Source organism: Balaenoptera musculus, chromosome 1 (genome assembly GCF_009873245.2).
Source record: "Balaenoptera musculus isolate JJ_BM4_2016_0621 chromosome 1, mBalMus1.pri.v3, whole genome shotgun sequence".
NCBI classification, from domain to species: Eukaryota; Metazoa; Chordata; class Mammalia; order Artiodactyla; family Balaenopteridae; genus Balaenoptera; species Balaenoptera musculus.
The window spans coordinates 7,298,416-7,319,698 of record NC_045785.1 but is presented as its reverse complement, the minus strand read 5'-3'; the positions used below and the strand labels follow the sequence as shown (position 1 = coordinate 7,319,698).

The 21,283-nt window shown below is 43.4% G+C and overlaps 1 protein-coding gene across 4 annotated transcripts in view; it reads left to right on the top strand.

Annotated features, from left to right (window-relative positions):
• The window catches only part of CLSTN1 (calsyntenin 1), a 79,114-nt gene that overhangs the window by 31,978 nt on the left and 25,853 nt on the right, over positions 1-21,283 (top strand). For 2 of the 4 annotated variants that reach the window (XM_036846539.1, XM_036846522.1), the window contains exons 2-3: positions 8,967-9,089; positions 20,475-20,504. In XM_036846539.1, coding sequence (XP_036702434.1) covers positions 8,967-9,089; positions 20,475-20,504 — 153 coding nt within the window. The remainder of the gene's footprint in view (positions 1-8,966; positions 9,090-20,474; positions 20,505-21,283) is intronic. The other 2 variants (XM_036846532.1, XM_036846514.1) reach the window with 1 other exon arrangement.

Here is a 21,283-nt window from a genome sequence, read left to right as displayed (position 1 = left end):
TGCCCCTAGTTACAGAGGGCGTGAGAAACAGAATTTATTCATTAACTAAGTTCTGTCTGATCCCAAAGTTCCTGCCTTTTCTACCAGACCACATTGTTTCTAGCTTTTAACAGCTTCTTACTGTCTAAAGAATCGAGAGAGCTCATTGGTGTAGCACAGAAGAGGGATGCTTCCCATGTTACCCTAGAATCACAGACCAAGCCCCCCTCCAGCTGCACCTCCTTATACGCTTAGAGCCATGCGTTCATCACAATCTTGCTAGCCCCAGAAGGAGCCACATCTTTCTCTACCTTTCTACCTTATATGTATTTTTTATAACTATTTTTAAATCGAAGTATAGTTAATTTACAATGTTGTGTTAGTTTCAGGTATACAGCAAAGTGATTCAGTTATACATACATATATATGTGTGTGTGTGTATATATATATATATATATATATATGTTCTTTTTCAGATTCTTTTCCATTATAAGTTATTACAAGATATTGAATATAGTTCCCTGTGCTATATAGTAGGTCCTTGTTGTTTATCTATTTTATATATAGTAGTGTGTATCTGTTAATCCCAAGCTCCTAATTTATCCCTCCCCTCTTTCCCCTGTGGTGTAACCATAAGTTTGTTTTCTATGTCTGTGAGTCTATTTCTGTTTTATAAATAAGTTCATTTGTATAATTTTTTTAGATTCCACATATAAGCGATAGCATATACTTGTCTTTGTCTGAGTTACTTCACTTAATATGATAATCTCTAGGTTCATCTATGTTGCTGCAAGTGGCATTATTTCATTCTTTTTTATGGCTGAGTAATATTCCATTGTATATATACACCACATCTTCTTTATCCATTCACATATCCATGGACATTTAGGTTGCTTCCATGTCTTGGCTATTGTAAATAGTGACCCTGTGAACATTGATATGCCTGTATCTTTTCAAATTATAGTTTTCTCTGGATATATGCCCAGGAGTGGGATTGCTGGATCATATGGCAACTTTCTTTTTAGCTTTTTAAGAAACGCTTATATGTATTCTTATTCTGTTTAAAATACTCCCTCACAGCTGAGAAACCTCACTTACCCTTTTAGGGATGTCCCTGGGGCTGTCTCCACTTGTACTTCTGGCAGTCCCTAGAGTTGACCTCAGATATTTCCAGCTCTCTTTCCAGACACGTAGAATGGCACTTCCCCACCCTGGGGAATTTGGGTGAGGCTGTGTGACTAGTTCTGGCCATGAATTAGGAGCAAAAGTGACTTGTGTCCCTTTTGGGTGGAAGGTTCAGCTCCCACTGGGAGACCCTCCAGAGCTCTCTCTTTCCCTCTGGCAAGGGGCGTGGCCACATTTGGGATGGTGGCTCCTTGGTCATCTTGGTCCCTGCTGATTGATGAAGTTCCTGGCACACCTCATAACCCCTTAGTTGTAGCCGCATCATTTAGAATGTAGACGGTCTTTGACATGTTTGTGTTCTCCAGAGATTGTGCCTTGATTCCCCAAGAGCCCAGCACCTTGCTGTGTGCTTATGCATAGCAGGTGTTCAGGGAAGATCTCTTGGAACAAACTCCAAGTCAGTGGTGATGTGAAGCTGAAAGACCTTTGATGTTAAGCTGCTTTGAAGAATCAGGGATGGTCTGATCTAAATAAGAGTATTCAACTGGGACAGTACTGAGAGAGTCCCAGAGAATGTATGCCTTTTTATATTTTGCTTTGGGCGCTATGAATATTTCATTATGGTTTTCGAGAAAAAAATCATCTGGAGATTTTATACGCGTATAATTTAAGACACTTTTCTATACATATCATCTTTAACAAAGGGCCTGCTAACTCAGATTACATGCTGCTCCTTTGGTAAGTAAAGAGCTAGATTTTTAATCAAAGCCTGGTAATTTGCAGCATGGAATCGGAGGCACCTGTCGCCACCTAGTGTCAGTGTTCCTTAATTGCAGATTGAGGTTAAACACTGAATCTGCAAACAAAACATGTAACAGCATCTAAGATATACCAGCAAAATGCCTATAATCCCTTAAAACTAAGTCACCTGTCATTATTTATTATGATATCAATATTGGCCTGATATGACCAAGCTAAGTGTTCTGGAATGCGGAGTGGCAAACTGGATTGATGTCAAGGCCACTGCACACAGGCTTTGGAACCACCTTGCCTGAGTCTGTGATTTGTGTGTACTGGGTAAGGGGCCATCCTGTCTTTAGTCCAGAGAGTTGGGATGTACTTAGGGAGATGAAAGTTTTATATTTCAAGTTAATCCTGAAATTGACTCTTATATTCTTTTCATTTTGATTTTTAAATTGGTGGCAATTTCTAATGATTAAAGTCTACCACAGCCACCGAAACTAGCCATGTCCTAAAATGATAGGTGTGTTCCCCAGGTATAGCCTACATTTATAGGGTTGATTGCTAGCCTTGCTAATTTGATAGGGATGCATTGAATCTGTAGACTGCCTTGGATAGTAGAGTCATTTTGACAATATTGAATCCTCCAATCCAAGAACATGGTATGTCTCTCCATCTGTTTGTGTCATCTTCAATGTCTTTCATCAGTGTCTTTTAGTTTTCTGAGTACAGGTCTTTTGCCTCCTTAGGTAGGTTTATTCCTAGGTATTTTATTCTTTTTGATGCAGTGGTAAATGGGAGTGTTTCCTTAATTTCTCTTTCTGTTCTTTTGTTGTGAGTGTATAGAAATGCAACAGATTTCTGTGTATTAATTTTGTATCCAGCAACTTTACGAAATTCATTGATGAGCTCTAGTAGTTTTCTGGTAGTGTCTTCAGGATTTTCTATGTATAGTATCATGTCATCTGCAAACAGTGACAGTGTTACTTCTTTTCCAATTTGGATTCCTTTTATTTCTTTTTCTTCTTTGATTGCCGAGGCTAGGACTTCCAAAGCTATGTTGGATAAGAGTGGCGAGAGTGGACATACTTGTCTTGTTCCTGATCTTAGTGGAAATGCTTTCAGTTTTTCACCATTGAGTATGATGTTTGCTGTGGGTTTGTCATATATGGCCTTTATTATGTGGTGGTAGGTTCCCTCTCTGCCCACTTTCTGGAGAGGTTTTTTTTTTTTTAATTTTAATTTTTATTTATTTTTGGCTGTGTTGGGTCTTCACTGCTGTGCGTGGGCTTTCTCTAGTTGCGGCGAGCGGGGGCTACTCTGTTGCGGTGCACAGGCTTCACTGTGGTGGCTTCTTTTGTTGCGGAGCATGGGCTCTAGGCGTGCGGGCTTCAGTAGTTGTGGCACGCAGGCTCAGTAGTTGTGTCTCGCGGGCTCTAGAGCACAGGCTCAGTAGTTGTAGCGCATGGGCTTAGTTGCTCCGCGGCATGTGGGATCTTCCCGGACCAGGGCTCGAACCCGTGTCCCCTGCATTGGCAGGCAGATTCTTAACCACTGCACCACCAGGGAAGCCCTCTGGAGAGTTTTTATCATAAATGGATGTTGAATTTTATCAAAAGCTTTGTCTGCATCTACTGAGATGATCATATGGTTTAGCCTTGCTATTCTGTGATTTTGGTTAATGCTATGCCATTCAAAATTTAGTTGGCTTTTTTATGATCTAGAATGTAATGAAATGAATCGGGTAAAGACTCTGAACATGGGTGACCTGCTCCTAGACTTATGGCCAGTAGTCTCATGTCTTTCTTTATGACTTTTTTGGGTTGATTACAGAAACATCAGTCATTTGTTTCCATAAATGTTTTATAATGCCAATTGAATGTGATGAAATATTAAAAATATCATTTATTAAATATTTAAAAGCTCAGTCAATGGAACTGGCCAAATCTCTTCATTCTACTGTCAGCTTAAGGAGCAATTTAGAAATTTTGGGTTATAAAATTAGAATAGTGGGGAAAAATAAAAGAACGGGGACTAGCTATTCAAGTATTATATTCCCCCTGAACCATTAGCCATTTTCAGCTGCAGGCCTTTCCATTAGCATAGGCAGAAAGCCATCACAGGTTTTCTGCAGTTCGCTTTGCCTAGTATTTTTTACTTTCCTACTGGACTAAATAAATCCACTTAGTTTAAGTCTCAGGGGTTTTATGGACTCACATATTGGAATAGTCTTCTTCAGTTTTATTTGCTGTGCTTATAATTTTATTAATAAAATCTTAAATGTGAAAATAAATTGGAATTGAATACTGCCGTTAATAGTACATTATCATTAGTGAATTGAACTAATAGCCTCTGTGTTTCAAAATGAGAGATTAGTGACAAACGATGGAGGTTTTGGAGTACTTTCTTTGATGGTCTTTTTTTTTTTTTTTTCCACAACTCACACACACACACACACACACACACACACACTGTATTTTATTTTTACAAGAGATAAATAAACTGACACCAAGCATTGAAAATAGATGACCACAACAAAAGCAACAGTGATTGCAATTACCAAACACGAAACACACTCGTACTATGTCATAATATTGACATTCAGTCCAGTAATCCTCCACTGTAACAGCTCCTTTACTTTTGGAGTACCTTCTTTAAAATGGCCTGTTTATCTGTATGAGGTCTGTAACTCCAGCCTCTCTCGTAGGATAGTTTACCAAGACCTGGAGAGGACGGGGACTTCAGCAGTTAGGGAAAACATTCAGCCTGATTGCAAAGCGAGGCTCTTTTCTGTGCTGCCTGGAGCCCTCTCCGCTCAAAGGCTGCAGCCAGCTGTGCGGCCCGCGCGGAGCACTGTGCCAGTTAACTTGCCGCTGGCCTGGGCGGTATTTCTGGAGGAGAAGGGCAGGTGTACCACAACCAGCTGAACTCTCTCCACCAAATCTCTTGTCCCGGGAGCAGCTCTTGTGAGGGGAGATGTTTTCCAGAGGCACTATGAACTTTTGGCCTTTGTGACCTGGATTTGGGCTCGGCTTACCTTCCAGGCAGACCCCTCGGTATTTTGATGTATGCGATGCCTCCGGATTCTTGTCTCCTTTGCTTAGAACATCCACCTTCCAGAAACAAAAAATAACATCTTCCCAATGTCTAAAACACCAAATCGTACCTTTTTTTTTTTTTTTTTTTAAATCCTCAGCACCAAAACTTTCTTCTCTATGAGAGAATTTATAAACCAGGGCACTGATTTTATTTGTACTCTACATGGGGTTCCTTATATACTCACTTACCAACTAGTTCCTGAGGAGTGAGATGTTATTGCGGCCCGAGGTACTGGGAATTAGCAGAGAACAAAGGTCACGCCCTCCCGGAATCTCTGGTTTTGTACGGGTATGTGTGCAGGAGAAGTAACAACAACACAACCCCTTTGTGGCATCTACTGAGTGCCTGACACTGTCCTGAGCATTTTACACATGACTGGTTTGATCACACAGGAACCCACCAGGTGGGTACTGTTGCTGTCCCCAGTTTACGGATGAGGAAACTGAGGCCGAGGGAAGCCAGGTAATCTGCTCCACGTCCCAGGCTGACTGCCCGTGGTCGGGAGGAGTAGCAGAGAAAAGAAGAAGGAAGTGGGGGGCTAGAGGGCAGAGCAGCAGATGCAGTTATAATTGGAGGAGGAAACATTTGAACAGAGGTCTGAAGCGAGGGACCTTGTCAGGGCATTTGAGAGGTCAAAACTGTTTTAATTATATTAAGATACGACTTGCCTTTTCCTCGTTTTCTCACGAGTGCGCAGCGGAGTTCTCTAGAGGCTGCATGACGCGTAATAAGCAGCCTATTGGCTGCAGGAGCGGCGGTGAGAACCCAGCTGTCTTCTGCTAAGCCAGAAGGTGAAAGGGTTTGCAAAAGTATAAAACATTGCCAGTCTTCTTAGTAAACTCTGTTTTAAAAAATACAGTTATTTTCATTAAAATATTATTTATGATAACTTACAATGGGTTTTTTTTTTAATGACTTAATAAACACTAACATTTTTCTTGGTTTTAACTTCCAGCACAGTAAATACTGATAGATAGATGGGCCCCACCTAAGCCAAAGCCGTTTGAGGTCCTCAGTACCTTTGGTGTAGACAGGTTCTGAGAGCACAGGCTTTGAGCCACCCCCGTGTGAGAAGCGGTCCCCCGGCCACCGTGGGAAGGAAGAGTCAGTGCAGGAGGCAAGGATACTTGGCTTTTGTAGTAGATCTAAGTGGGCAGCAGAGAGGATGAGAAATGGCTGCGTCTGGGTTCATTTTGTGGGTGTGGATTTTTAAAGAATGTGGAAAAATACCCGTAACATAAAATTTCCCATTATAACCATTTTTAAGTGTGCAAGTCAGTAGTGTTGAGTTTGTTCTTTCATACTGTTGTGCAACCAACCCCTGGAACTCTTTTCATCTTGCAAAACCGAAACTCTATACCCTTTAACCAACTCCCCGTGGGTCTGGGTTTACTTTGAAGATGAAGGCAGAGGGATTTGCTCTTGGTTTGGATGCAGCATGTGTAAAATGCCTGGTGGATGCGTCATTAAGTAGAGAGGTGGTAGCTTTTCTCCCCCCTTGCAGACATAGGCCTGCACACGCCTCCTCATTTGGAATCTCACCTGTGAGCACACTGGTCCTCCAGTAGGTCTCGAGGGAGTTAAGTGCAGGTGAGGCTCAGGTGCTTTTGACCCGCACTTTCTCCCATCATCACACAACAGCGAAAAAAGTAGTATCTCATCATGGTCACATTGTATTAAACATGGTTAAACATTTAAATTTATTTTCAGTTACTTCTGGGTTGACTTAAACTTACGGAAGAGAATCTGGGTAGTTCATTCAAGAAATAGGCACCAACTGCATGGAAATAAAGTTTCATAACATTCCTTTTAATCAGATCAGCTTCAGGAGTCATTCCATGGTTAATTATACATCCTGAGGTTATAATGTGAACATTCAGAAGGTGGAAGTAAAAGGAAAATTGAAAGGTTCCAACTGTGAGATGAGCCCAAAACAAGCTGGTGGAGATAGGAACCCGGGGAGGGGCTTGGTGTCCACAACCAGGGAAAGTTGCAGCACAGACCTCCCTGGGGGCAAAGCCCGGGGCAGAACGAAATGGACAGAAACTACATATTCATTTTCTCAGGTAAGCGGACTGCCAGAGCAGATGTTCTTACCTTAAAAACAAAAGTAGCAGTGCTAGTGCCTAATTGAGTAGGAAAAACACTGCTTCTCCAATTATCCACCCCAGCCCTGTGGGTTGTGGGGTGTCCCTGGTTCATAAAAGAGGAAATTGAGATCAGGAGAGGTCAGCTATTATGCTCCAGGTCACACAGCAAATAACAGAGGAGAACTGGACTCTGAGTCCAGGCTGGCCCGATCCCAAAGGGCTTTTTTTGGCTGCGCTGGGTCTTCGTTGCTGCGTGCAGGCTTTCTCTAGTTGCGGCGAGCGGGGGCTACACTTCGTTGCGGTGCACGGGCTTCTCAGTGCGGTGGCTTCTCTTATTGCGGAGCACGGGCTCTAGGCATGCGGGGGCTTCAGTAGTTGTAGCACGTGGGTCAGTAGTTGTGGCTCGCGGGCTCTGGAGCGCAGGCTCAGTAGTTGTGGTGCACGGGCTTAGTTGCTCCGCAGCATGTGGGATCTTCCCGGAGCAGGGCTCGAACCCGTGTTTCTTGCATTGGCACGTGGATTCTTAACCACTGTGCCACCAGGGAAATCCCGAAAGGGGTTTTTTCTTGAACACTGTGTTTTCAGTCAAGTTTTTCAGAAATTTTGCATTTCATTTTCTTTTAATACCTCATATTTGTAATTTTATATTCATAAGTCTTATTTCACCTCTTTTATGTTTTTGTTTGTAATGCTAATTTTAAATAAATAATGTATTATTATTGTCATAAAGAAATAACATTTTAAAATTGAAGTATAGTTGATTTACAATATTAGTTTCAGGTGTATAACATAGCGGTTCAGTATTTTTTAGATTATACTCCTTTAAAGTTATTACCTAGGGACTTCTCTGATGGCACAGTGGTTAAGAGTCTGCCTGCCAATGCAGGGGACACGGGTTCGAGCCCTGGTCCGGGAAGATCCCATATGCTGTGGAGCAACTAAGCCCGTGTGCCACAACTACTGAGCCTGTGCTCTAGAGCCTGTGAGCCACAACTGCTGAGCCCGTGCTCCACAACAAGAGAAGCCACTGCAGTGAGAAGCCCATGCACCGCAACGAAGAATAGCCCCTGCTTGCCACAATTAGAGAAAGCCTGCGCGCAGCAACGAAGACCCCAAAGCAGCCAAAAATAAATAAATACATTTTAAAAAATTAGAAAAATAAAGTTATTACCTAATAATGGCTATATTTCTCTGTGCTGTACAATATATTCTTGTTGCATATCTATTTTATACGTAGTAGTTTGTCTTTAAAATTTTTTTTTTGAAGTATGGTTGATTTACAATGTGTTAGTTTCTGGTATACAGCAAAGTGATTCTGTCTTTTTATATATATAAAAAATATATGTGTATATATATTCTTTTATATATATATTCTTTATATATTGGGTTGGCCAAAAAGTTCATTCGGGGTTTTCCATAACATCTTACAGAAAAATCCATACAAACTTTTTGTCCTACCAAATATATATTCTTTCTCAGATTCTTTTCCATTATAGTTTATTAGAAGATACTGAATATAGTGCCCTGTGCTATGCAGTAGGACCTTGTTTAGTTTGTATCTCTTAATCCAAGAATCAACATATTTTATTTGTAACTTTTCTAAGAGAGGCTGAAAACAGAGGTAGTAAGATATGATAACGTCCATAACCATCAATCTTTTTTCTTTCTTTCAATTTCTAGAGCAATTTATTTCTTATTTTTGGTTGCTTCATGGCCTCAGATAATTTCTACATCACTTTAGAATTTAGGATTTCATCCCATTTGGGCGTTGATACCAAACTTTGCCACAAAAAAAATAGTAGCGTGGCCTTCCAAACTCATGAGAGTTTTATTGTTTTAATAATGGATGTGTGTCTTCAAAAGCAGTCGAGTTGAAAATAATAATTCTAACCTGGCCTATGTCCTTTCTCCTTTTTCTGTTTTTGAACACAGTCAACAAGCACAAGCCATGGCTGGAGCCCACGTATCACGGCTTAGTTACGGAGAGTGACAGCACCGTGCTCCTCGACCCGCCCCTGATCGCCCTGGACAAAGATGCACCTCTGCGCTTTGCAGGTACCGGCGTGTCTTTGTTCACTCCCCATGAGTTTGGGCTTGTGGGAAGCATTTCACACGTCCCCTTTGGGTTGTTTCTGAGCCCTTCTGAGAATGTCTTGATAGCTAAGGGTTGTGTGTGGCCCCCATGTACCATTTTTTTTCCTTTTAATTTTAAGAGTTGGGCGTACCTGACCCCCCCCAAAAGCCTGTACTTGTTGAAAAGCAAAATATTTAATTGCATCACTGCGTTCCTTGTCTGGATGTAACCAGAGAGAGAGCATCGAGACCAGTGCATCTCAGACTTTAGCATTCATGCAGAGCACAGGGATCGTGTTAAATGCAACCTTAAAAAAAAAAAAAAAATGGAAGCTTAGATAACAGTGGGTCTGGGAGGACCTGGGATTCTGCCTTTCTAACCTGTTCCCTGGTGCTACTGGTCCATGCACGGCAAGGATCTAGGTAATTACGGCTCAAGATTTTCCTTGCACTGCCTAGGTTTCAGTTACCTGAAAAGACTTATTTAAAGACATTGAGCAATCTTTTATAAATGAATTCTTTTGGCTTAGATTTTACTTTCAGTAAATTTTTAACTTGAGTTACTTCATAAGATTGTCAGCTAAGTGTTTATAGGGACAAATCTCTAGGGTTGCTTTGGAGATTTGCTGCTTTGCTAACATTCAGTAGCACTTTGCAAATCAGAACTGTCCTTGCTTTACGTCAGGGCCATAGTAACTTCCTTAACTTGTGGAGGAACGGGCTGCTTCACCCTTTCTTTGCCTCATAGTCAGAATTGACATCGTGAAGTTAATTTTTAAAGAGCAGTTTCAGCATGATGTTTTTCCAGAACAAAATTTCTGTTTGTTCTGTTTGCCTCGGGACAAATGAGAAAAATTCAGTAGCTCGTGTAGATCATTCCATACATTAAATTTAGTATGGTAAATGGCGGCAGTGAATGCGAGGCTGCCTCTGAAGAGCTATTTAAAAAATGAGTTTGTTCTTCTTTCTGTTCAAGTGCCACATCCCATTTCCAGGAAAGTAACCCGAGAAGCAGCTTATGGTATTGGAGTCAGTGGCAGAGACAGACCTTTACAGTTAGTTTTACTTGTTTATTGGTTTTTAGACAGAAATCCAGTTAGATGGATGGTAGAGGAAGCGCTCTGTGCTAGGCGTACAGTATCTGTCTGGTAGCCAAGGGGATTTTTTTGTTTGTTTGTTCCTCCCCGCCCCCGATTTAAAATCATTTTTAGCATTACCTAGTGGTTTCCTCTGTGAATAGCTAGATTTTTGAGTGTTTGCATATACATATATACACACACTTTGCATGCAACACCTTTGGTTATTATATGCAGTTCCTCCTTATGGGTGTGACGTTTCAGTGCCTTGTAAATAACCTTAATAGGGTTATCTAGCTCATGTTTCTGAGGGGACTTGTACATCTCTGACATCTCATGCATTCTGAGAAGTGATTGCAGTCAGGAGTTCTGTATTTACTCCCCCAGGCCTCTCTTTATGAATTCTCACCCGTGTCCAGTCCTGTTGCTGGTGGAGCTCTGTCCCATTACATCGCTCGTGATACATAACACTTATAAAGCATTTCGTGTCCCAGGCACTGTTGTAAGTGCTTTACAAATACGCATTTGTGTTTAATCCACAACAACCTTTTGAGGTAAGTATGCTTCCTGCCACCCCTGTTTTAAAAAGAGGAAGCCGAGGCACAGAGCAGCTAGCTTACCTGCTCTGGGTCACACAGCCAGTGTGTGGCAGAGGTCAGACTCCAACCCAGGCAGGACGGCTCTTCACTATGACGCTGTATGTGGCACCACAGGAAGGCACAAAGGAAGGGAGGTAGGAAGTGAAGTGTACATTGAATACTAACTTTGAAGTCATATTAATAAAGTTACTTATTTCTTCTTTCTTGTTGGATTTAATTTTATTGGGTCATTTTTCAAAACTTAATGTGTTATTGTGAATGAAATAACACTTATAAAGTTTTATGTTTTTAGAGATCCTCAGGTATTTTTTTATTGATGTGCCAAAGTTATATATTGGGATTTTAAAAAACTATATAGAGAAGCACTTTAGAGCCAAGTATAGTGGTAACTTGATTGTATTTGCCATAGTGGACAGAAAAAGTAAGTATTTTCCTTCTGGAGATTTTCACAGGGGAGCACAGTTGCTCTTACAGTCTTTTTTTAAAAATACAATTCATGTACCATAATGTATACAGCTTTTAAAGTATACAGTTCACTGGTTTTTTAATATATTCATAAGATTGTCCAACCATCAGCCACTGTCTAGTTCCACAACATTTCATCTCCCCAAAAAGAAACCCTTGCACCTGCTAGCAATCACTCCCCTTGGCAACCACTAGTCTACTACTTGTTTATGGATTTGCCTATTCTGGATATTTCATATAAATACAACATGTGGCTTTTTGTGACTAGCGTCTTTCACTTAGCGTGATGATTTGAAGGTTCACCCGTGTTGTGGCATGTCCTTCATTCCTTTTTATTGCCAAATAATATTTCGATGTACGGATGGACCACATTTCATTCATTCATCCATCAGTAATGGGCATCAGAATTGTTTCCACTTTGTGGTGATTGTGAATAATGCTGCTGTGAACATTCGTGTACGAGTTTCTGTGTGGACGTCAGTTTTCAGTTTTCTTGGTTATACACCCAGGGGTGGAATTGATGCTCATCTACTCTTCCTGAAGCATGGTCCTCATCCTACCAAAGTGAGTAGCTGCACAGCCCAGGGAAGGGAACACCTGTCTCCTTCCCTCTTCTGTTGCCATGGTACCCATCCAACTACCCATCAAGCTGCTATACAGAACACTGCCCCCACGAGGCTGTAGTGGACGGGTACGTAGGAAAACAAACCCTAGAGCCAGCAGCCTGTGCTTGAATCCTGGCTCTGAAACTTACTGGCTGTGTGGCTTTGGGCAAATTACGTAACATCTCTGTGCCTCACTTTTCATCACTTGTAAAATGAGGATAATATCACATACCTTACAGGGTTTGGGGAATATTAACTTATTTATGTATAAATATGAAGAGCTTAAAACAATGCCTGCTATGTAATAGGTGCTGTGTACAGTGTTTGCTGCTGCTGTTATGAATCTTTTAAAAATAGTTCTTTACTTAACATTCTGTGAGAACTGTTTTTCCATCTTTCTCTAATAGTCTTCATAGTGTTCCATTTTCTCACTGATTTCTTAAATAACTTTTGGGTAAAGCGGAGGCTAGGTCTGGAGCCTTATTTTCATCTTAGGTTGGTTTTGGTGGTGACGTTGAGTTTATTTTGTGGTGACGTTGAGTTTATTTTGACACCATGATGATGGTGGTTGTGGAGGCAGCGGGCACATCTGACATTTACTGAGCTCTTCAGTGTGGCCGAGGGTGTTCTCAGGGCTCTACACAGTTACTTTGTCTGATTCTTTCCAGCAATCTCATGCGGTGGGTACTCTCATGCCCCCATTTTCCATATGAAGAAACGGAGACTCAGAGCATGTCTGTCAGCAGCATGACTACCGTATTCTCCATTTAATCCCCGGTCCCTAGACCAGCACCTGGGACTAGTTGACGCTTCCATAAATATTTGTAGAAGGAAGGAGTGAGTTTTCCCAAGATCACACAGCTCACAAACAGCCGCGCTGCCTTCGAGCTAGGCGGTCTGACTGCAGCGTGATTCTTAGTTCCACCGGGTCAGCTCTCATGATATTGACTTTACAACGTTGTAAACATTCTGGTCCACAGTCTCATCCCATCACAGGACCTGTGTGTGGGTAACCACTGGAGATTACTTGTGCAGCCTCCGAAATAAATACCTGTGTAATGTGGGAAGCCTAGTCACCAAAGTGTGTTGTAAATTGTCACTCATCAGACATTCATGTGGAGCGCATAGGGTCTGGCCCACGTTGTTTTCTTGGGGGTGAAACTAAGAGAATAAAGTCTTGGTATTTGTCATGTATTTTAGGAAATCGAAACGACTTAATTCCTTATTCAGCCCCTTTTCCTTAATCTGCTGAAAGCCTGAGTAGAGGTGAGGGTAAGAACATGTATTGTACGTTTTATATATTTAATGGGGAGTTAAAAGCTGGGACCACTTCACAGGCCACGTTGTTGCTGTTTTGACGGTTACCCCTTCTTCACTGCCTGTATCGGAAGCTGAACACCCTGCACCCCCCGCCCCCCTTTTTGAAGCTCTTCCCTTTAGTAGGTGGTTCCAGAAGCATTCTTTTTCCTGCCCTCCCGGACTGAGTACAGACATTCTACAAGATTAGTTAAAACAATTATGATACTAATGGAATCCAAAAGAAATTTCAGGGCAAGAACAGGAACTTTACTTTTGTTGATGTTAGAACCAACTCAGATCTGTGCTACTTTTCTCCATAGGGCTTCACTACCACACATCTCTGCCCAGTTTTGCTTTTTCAGCATGTGCAACTGGGCTGGCATTGTGTTTGCAGCAATGAGTTGGATGTGTTAGGTTAAGCCACATGAAAATGCCATTTTTGTATGTTGAAAATGTCAAAATATTTGAAAAAATGGAATGTCAGAAATTTTATGTGATTCAGCCTAGCATAAGGCAATAATCAGTTGAGTAGCCGTTTTAAATAGGTAAGGATCCGGATGTCAGGACGGAAACTTCCTATTAACAGTTACTGACTGGAGTGAACTCATGTTGGATGCATTTGCCTCCAGGAAAGGTTTGAGATCAATAATCATTAAATATGAGGTAGCTTTGCTAAGTCTTCCAGAGAATGCAAAAAAGCATTTCTCAAAACACTGATCATCTAGGTGGGAAGGCAAAACCAGCATTGTCAGAGAGTTAAGCAGGGTTGCCAGGATGTTTATAGTTCAGTGTCAGGTGAGAGAGGCAGTGCGGTGTGGACTGGAGTTCATGAAAAGGCAAGGTGATGGGGGTTAAAAAAGGAAAGGGGGGCTTCCCCAGTGGCACAGTGGTTGAGAACCTGCCTGCCAATGCGGGGGACACGGGTTCGAGCCCTGGTCTGGGAGGATCCCACATGCCGCGGAGCAGCTGGGCCCGTGCGCCACAACTACTGAGCCTGCGCGTCTGGAGCCTGTGCTCCGCAACAAGAGAGGCCGCGATAGTGAGAGGCCCGCGCACTGCGATGAAGAGTGGCCCCTGTTCGCCGCAACTAGAGAAAGCCCTCACACAGAAACGAAAGACTCAACACAGCCAAAAATAAATAAATAAATTAAAAAAAAAAAAAAGGAAAGGAGGTGATTTCCAAAGGCAGGCTTGAGCTCCTGTCAAGGATGGGAAGGAGGTCCATGGGCAGTGAAGGGCGGAGGGGAGGCTGGGGCAGAGGTGGGAGCTGGCAGGGCTTCCAAAGAGGTGGGTGAGTAGTTAGCTCGTGTGGCTTGTGGAGGAGCAGGGGGTTGGGAGTGAGCTCAGGGCTGCACAGTTTGTGTTGTTAAGCTGAATGGATGGGGTGTTACCTTGCACGTGGTTTTCTAATCAAGTTTCTGTCCTGACATCCGGATCCTGACTTATTTAAAACAGCTACTCAGCTGATTACTGCCTTATACTAGGCTGAATCATATAAAATTTCTGACATTCCATTTTTTCAAATATTTTGACATTTTCAACATACAAAAATGGCATTTTCGTGTGGCTTAACCTAATACATTCATCCAGATGGTGCTGGGGCCCATCCGTAGAGTGCAGGTTCCCCTGTTCTACTCTTGCCTGTGTGAGTCTGTACTTGAAGGAGCACAGTTTAGAAATCTGTAACCAGCCCGTGAGGTTTGGAAACCACAGATGGGCCAGTCTCTCAAGTTCACACTGCAGCCCATCTGCATTGGAGCCACCTGGCAGCGCTTGTTAGATTACTGAGCTCTGCCCCAGAGCTGCTGAGTCAGAAGCTCTGGGAATGGGGCTTGGCAGACTACATTTTCAACGAGCTTCTCAGGCAGTTCTTGGCGCACTGAAATTTGAGAGCCATTGCGGTAGTCTGAAGAGCTTGGAGGACATAACCCTTGCGTGTATGCTTTTTGTACTTTTAAGGTATCTTGAAAAACTGTTCTGATTAGAGCCACACATGAGCTTGTTCTAGAAACTAGCCTGGACCAGTAAGCAAGGAAGTCAAAAGTCGCCATAAATAAGAGTCAGCCTGGATGTCCAGCTGGTGGGTGTGGAGAGACGCCAAGGAGAGAGAAGTGGGTTAAGGAGGAGAGTTGGATTAGCAGAGACGTTGTAGTGGACACTTGCTGCTCAGGAAATGTCCATTTTCCCTTAACAGCCCCTGGTCTCTTTCCTGTTGGGTCCAGATTGGTGGGTCTACAACCCATTACCCTGCTTTCCCCAGCCAGGCACATGCATGACCCTAGCAGGGCTGACCAGATGCTCCCTCTTGGAATGTGAATATCAAGCAGAGGGACAAAGGCGCTGATACCAGGTGTGGTCACATTCATTCCTGTCCAGACCATTTTGCTCTGGGACTGTTGTGGCTCCTCTTTGCTGGTCTCTCAAGCTGCCTTGGTTTCTGACAGTGTCCTAAGTCCCTTTCTCTGGCCTGCAGTCAATTCCATGAGTTCCCAGTGGCTCTTCAGTGAAGGCCCTTTCGCTGAGTTAGCTGGAATGGATATCTGTTGCCACCAGAGGACCCAAGTGGGTTTTCTTTTTTTTCCCCCACGTCACGGCTTGTGGGATCTTAGTTCCCTGCCCAGGGACCAAACCTGTTTTCCCCTGCAGTGAAAGCGTGGAGTCCTAACCACTGGACCGCCAGGGACTTCCCCGAGCCGTAAGTGTTGGAGCTGGCGCCCATGATCTCCATTAGCAGTGTGGTGTGAGGGCAGGACGGCACCAGAGCTAGTGAGGCCACAGGAGAGGCTCTAGAGACACCCCTCTCATTTGGGGAAGAGTTTGAGACCAAATTCAGATTTGGAAGAAGACGGAGAAAGAATGCCAGGCCAGCCAGGAACCAAAGGGACAGAAGAGAAAACACTGTCAGCCAAGAACCTGGATGCAGCTGGGTAGCGAGAAGTCATATCTCTACTTTGCTGGGTTCATCCGTTGTTATATTTTTATGTTTTGCTTTTTAAAAATTCTTTTGACTATTTTAGATGATCTTAAGGGAATGAAGAGTGGAGAGAGACAGGGGAGGGTTTGGTCCATTCTGAGGCCATCATAGCTAGAGGGGTCGTCCAGGAAACCTGGTGGGGCATTTCAGATATGACGGGAGCAGGGTTGTAGGTAGATTTATCTAGCGGAGCAATGGTGCGTGGTGTGGATTGAGTGGGAAGGAACAGGACAGAAAGAAAACAGAATACGAGAGGTGATTTTGAGGGGTCCTTCTTCGCTGAGGTTGGGAGAAGGCTGAGTCTGGGAGAGCAGCCTGAGGATGCAAAGGGCAGAGGTGCGCTTTCTGTGTCATCGCCATGGTGCAGCTCCACCTGATACGTGCGGCTCCTGCGTAACCACATGTATGTAACGGTCATATGTGTGTCACTAGGAGAACTGTACACACAAGTGTGAGGGAGAGGGGAGAAGAATGAATCAACGACCACTTGAAAGTTTAGAAAGATCAGCTCCCAGGAGACTTATTGACAGAAATTGGTCCCTGGTTTGGAGGAGGAAAATGATAAACTGAATGAGAGGCAGTAGGATACTCCCTATGAAAATATCCAACGGATTATTGTTCATTTTGTTGGCTGTGTAATGTGACTGTAGTTATGTTAAAGAGAAAGGTCTTTATCTGCATCCAGTGAATTTTGTATGGATGAAAGAGATTAATGTGGGGCTTTAAAATCCTCCAACAAACAAACTAGCAAGAAGTTTGCTTGGGATAAACAGGCCAAACACCTTTTTCGTGAATCTTTTCCTCTTTTCTCTGCACCTCAGTTCCCTAAAGGGCACCATCAGCTGAAAACCCGGACGTTCCTCCCAACCCTTTCACCCTCTCTGCCCAGTGGGTTGGAAAGTCCTGTCGATCCTCCTAAAATCCCTTAAATATTTCCTGCTGACACCGCCTCAGTCTAGCCCTCACCAGATCTCATCTGAAATACTGCGGTCGCTTTAACTCATTCACTCGCCCCTCGCCTGCTCCAGTAGGATCCGTCTTCCTCATTAGAATCGGGGTCCCCGGTTGGACGAGTAGATGGACCCCGAGAAGTGCGTGTACTGGCCAGTCTGCAGACAATGGCTTAGAAGACCCAGCAGAGACACGGAGGCCACGCAGGTGGTACGGAAAGCCCGGGTCTGCCCGGGGTGAACTTCGTGCTGCCCCTGCTGCGTCGAGCTGCCGGCCGGCGAGATGGTTTTTAAGTCATTCCAGGCGAAAGGACGCAGTTGACCTAGCTGTGTAATGAGCACCATGGATCTGAGGCACCAGATCCTAATGATGTAGCCCATTTGAGTAGTGACTTAGGTACAATCGGTGGGGTATGTGGGGAAGATAACACGTGTACGTTTTTGCTGTTCTCATTGTAAATAGATCCTGTCTTCTAGAGAGCAGCCTGGAAATACATGAGTTTCAAAATAACGTCTCTTCTTAGATTTGATAATCATCCGTTTGAGGTGTTATTCCGTAACAAATTGTAGTAGAGGTACATGTTCAAAGCTGAAGTACAAACTCCCATTCCTCCCTCCAGACCTTCCTTCCGTGGTTTCTCCCATGTCGGCTGAAGGCAACTTCATCCTTTGCAGTTTCTCACTCAGAATCCCTCGGCCTTGGCCTTACTTTCAAAACCCACCTGACCACTTCCCACCGTCCCATGTTCTTCCTGGTCTGTCCTTCAGCATCTCTGCCTGGGTCACTCCAGTATCCACCTTTGCCCTCTGACAGACTTATCTTCAGCACAGCAGTCAGGTGGATTCTTTCAGACTATGAGCCGTATTTATTTATTTCTCTGCTCAAAACTCTCCAGTCATGCCCTCCTCCCTTGGGGGAGAAGCTGCAATTGTGTAGTAACTGCCGTAGCTTCAAGTTGCTTGTCTGTATCTCACCTCATCTTTTGTCCTCCCCTGTGCTCGGCCACTGAGCAGCACACGCCTCCTTGTTCCTGAGCCAGGCCAGGCCCAGGTCTGCCTCAGGACCTTTGCACTCGCTGTTCCCTCTGTGTGGAACTCTTCCCCAGATGAGCATGTGGTTTGCTCCCTTAGTTTCCTCTGGTTTCTACTCTGACGTTACCTTATCAATGCAGCCTTCCCCGGACACCTGAAGTATAGACTGGAAACACCCCAGTGCCTTCCTACCCTCGAGGTCCTCCCTCCCCCTCCTCCTAGCCTGATAGCCCCAAGGAGTGACTGAGGGAGTTTCAGCTTTTGGCAAACAGTTCCACTCTCCTCGTAATCTCAGAAACAGTCTCAAGGACATTGCCTGAATGATGAGTGTCGTTAAACTCTTACTCAGCAATGCACCAAGTGGGCGGCATCACCCAGGTCAGACGCTTCATCCCAGGGTCTTAAATCTCACTTGCCTACACAGCTGCCTTGTCGGGAAAGCACATGCTGTCACGGTGAGTGATGTGAGACGGCCTCACCATTTTCTCTTCAGAACAGCAAACTCCAAGTCAAAAACCGAGACGTTACCTCTGAATTAAAGCAGGGCAACTTGATTTATCTTAACATGTACTGTGCTGTATTGGTATGCACCCAAAAAGTGTGAATGTAATCTAGTGACTGAGCATTCTGGAAAACAGTTGGACACAGCTGGTACCCAGCAGTTCTGCTCATGGTGGATTCTAGAGCAGTGGTCAGCCAGCCTTTCTGTAAAAAGCTGGTAGTGAGAGTTTGAGGCTTTGCAGCCTGCAGGGTCTCTGCGGCAGTGACCCAACTGTGCCACTATCGGGGGAGGGGAAAGCGGCCCTAGACAAGACATTAGCAGGTCTGTGTCCTGATAAAACATCACTTATGGACAATGAAGTTTGAATTTCATGTAAGTTTCTTGTGTCATGAAGTGATAACACAGAAGCCATTTTCAGCTCGCAGGCTGTTCAAAATCATGCCCTGGCTGGACTTGACCTGCGGGTTTGCCCCCACCACTCTGAGCAGCGCTGGCCCGTCGAGCTTGCGATGGTGGTGGAATGCCCTGTCCATGTCCCCATTCAGTGGTTACTAGTCATGCGTGGCTGTTGAGCCCTTGAAATGCAGCCACTGCGACCGAGGAACTGAGTTTTTAATATCACGCACTAAAATATGAATTTTAGTTCAATTTTTAGCAGCCCCATGTGGCTAGGGGCTCCTGTACCGGGCAGCACAGATCTGGAGAGAGCCTGCGTATGTGCCCAGGAGGCAGGACAGAAGGACCCACCGTAGCCTTGTTCATACACAGCAAAACACTGGAGTTACGGTGTGTTCACACAATGGGAAATAATTACAGTGACAGCAAACGTTCACGGAGCGCTTTCTTTGTGCCGGGCAATGTTTTAAGCGCTTATGTTTTAACTCATTGGGTTCTCCCTGTGCGTGCTCTTGAGAGTGAATGAACTATGTGACTGCATATGCCAACAAGGACGAAGGCATCTCAGACACACACGGTTGGAACAGGTCGAGTGAAAAAGCAAGTCACAAAAATTGCACACCGTATGATGGCCATGTTTTGAAACTCAAAAATAAACAACACTGTTGAGGGATATGCAAATATGTGGTAAAACCATTAAAAAAAAAAAAGGCAGGGAATTGAGGCTGTGTAACCTCTGGGGGGAGGGACGGTTTCCCCAGCGAGGCCACGCTGAGTCCGGGGAGAGGGACTCCTGATCTTCTCGTGTCTGCTCTGTAGGGGTCGTAGGGTGAGGTGAGCAGCATTTATATTGACTTGGGAGAACAGCTGTTTTCACGAAATAAAAGCCGTGATTGTTGTGGCATCGCTGCAGTTAGTACGGAATCTGGTTTCAGTTCGCATTTAAGTGTATGTTCCATTGGAAGAGGGCTTTGTATTTGTTGCCTTGGTTGGGTACTTTAGGTGAGAACACATTATTATTCAGCTCAAGAACAAAGGGTTAAAATAAAACCCTTTCCTCCAACTGTTTTGTTAAATCTAACGACGAGTTGAATGTTACCAGAATCTAGCCACTGAGAACTTAGCTTGAAAATGAAAATCCGAAAACTGTAAAATAACAAGTAGACTTACTTAGAAACCGTTATCATCAAAGCAGTCATGATGAGAAAAATCCTCATGACACCTGAGGATGTGAAGAGACTTGATAGCAGTATTTCATCACTAGGCTAGTGTAATCTGTGGTAAGTTGGATTCATAGAGATGTTTTGTTACTGAAGATGCAGTTTTGCTAAAGCTGGCTACTGAATTTGTTGTTAAATTATGTCAACCTTTTCTATGTAATATGTGCATCTTTGACTATTTTTTTCCTTATTGTTTCGGCTTTCTTCTTTCCTGTGTTACTGACATGGGTTTATCTTTTCTCCCTTTAGAGAGTTTTGAGGTGACAGTCACCAAAGAAGGTGATAAAGGGTTCTTTCTATGCCTCTTATGAACATTAACCCACTAACTTTGTTTATAAAATTGGGAATCAGCCCTTAAACAGAAGAAATGTCATGTTCTCTTACCCCTATTTATTCTCCTACTTTGTTTCTATTTTTAAGTATATTGATGGAAATTGTATGTAACCAAACCCTTGGTTAGAAATATCTGGAAATCAGACATCCATTTGAACTATATGGATAATCCTGTTCCTTTTTTTAAAATTGGATTTAAGAGATTCACTTTGTAACCATTTTCTACTAGTTGTAATTTTGGAAGAGTTCAGTTTTATTTTTATGTGAAATATACTCTCTGAAGTTTTATACATACATCAAAGTATTTATATGTATTCTCCCATAGACCAGAATGGAAACCTAGATTTTAACTCCTAATTAAGCTTGTAGACCAACTTGGAGGTGCTTACGTTCCCAGGCAGGCTTCTTTTTCAGGTCTGATAGGATAAAGTCTGAAACAAAGGCAAGTCTAGCAAATCCCTCCCGAGAATGGAAACTGTATCTTAATCGTAGCTGATAGCTGTTGAAATGGATGCCTGAAAAGTTGGTATTTCTACCTTTTTCTCATTCAATAGTTTGTTTTGATTCCCTAATTTTAGCCAGGCTCATTGCACAGGAAGACTTGTTTCTTCGATACATATATTTTTTTTTTTTTGACAGACTTTCTGTAATAATGGTGCTGAACCTATGCCTCACGCTTCTTCCTCTCTCAACACTTAACTGTGCCTTCTACCTCCTCTCTGGTC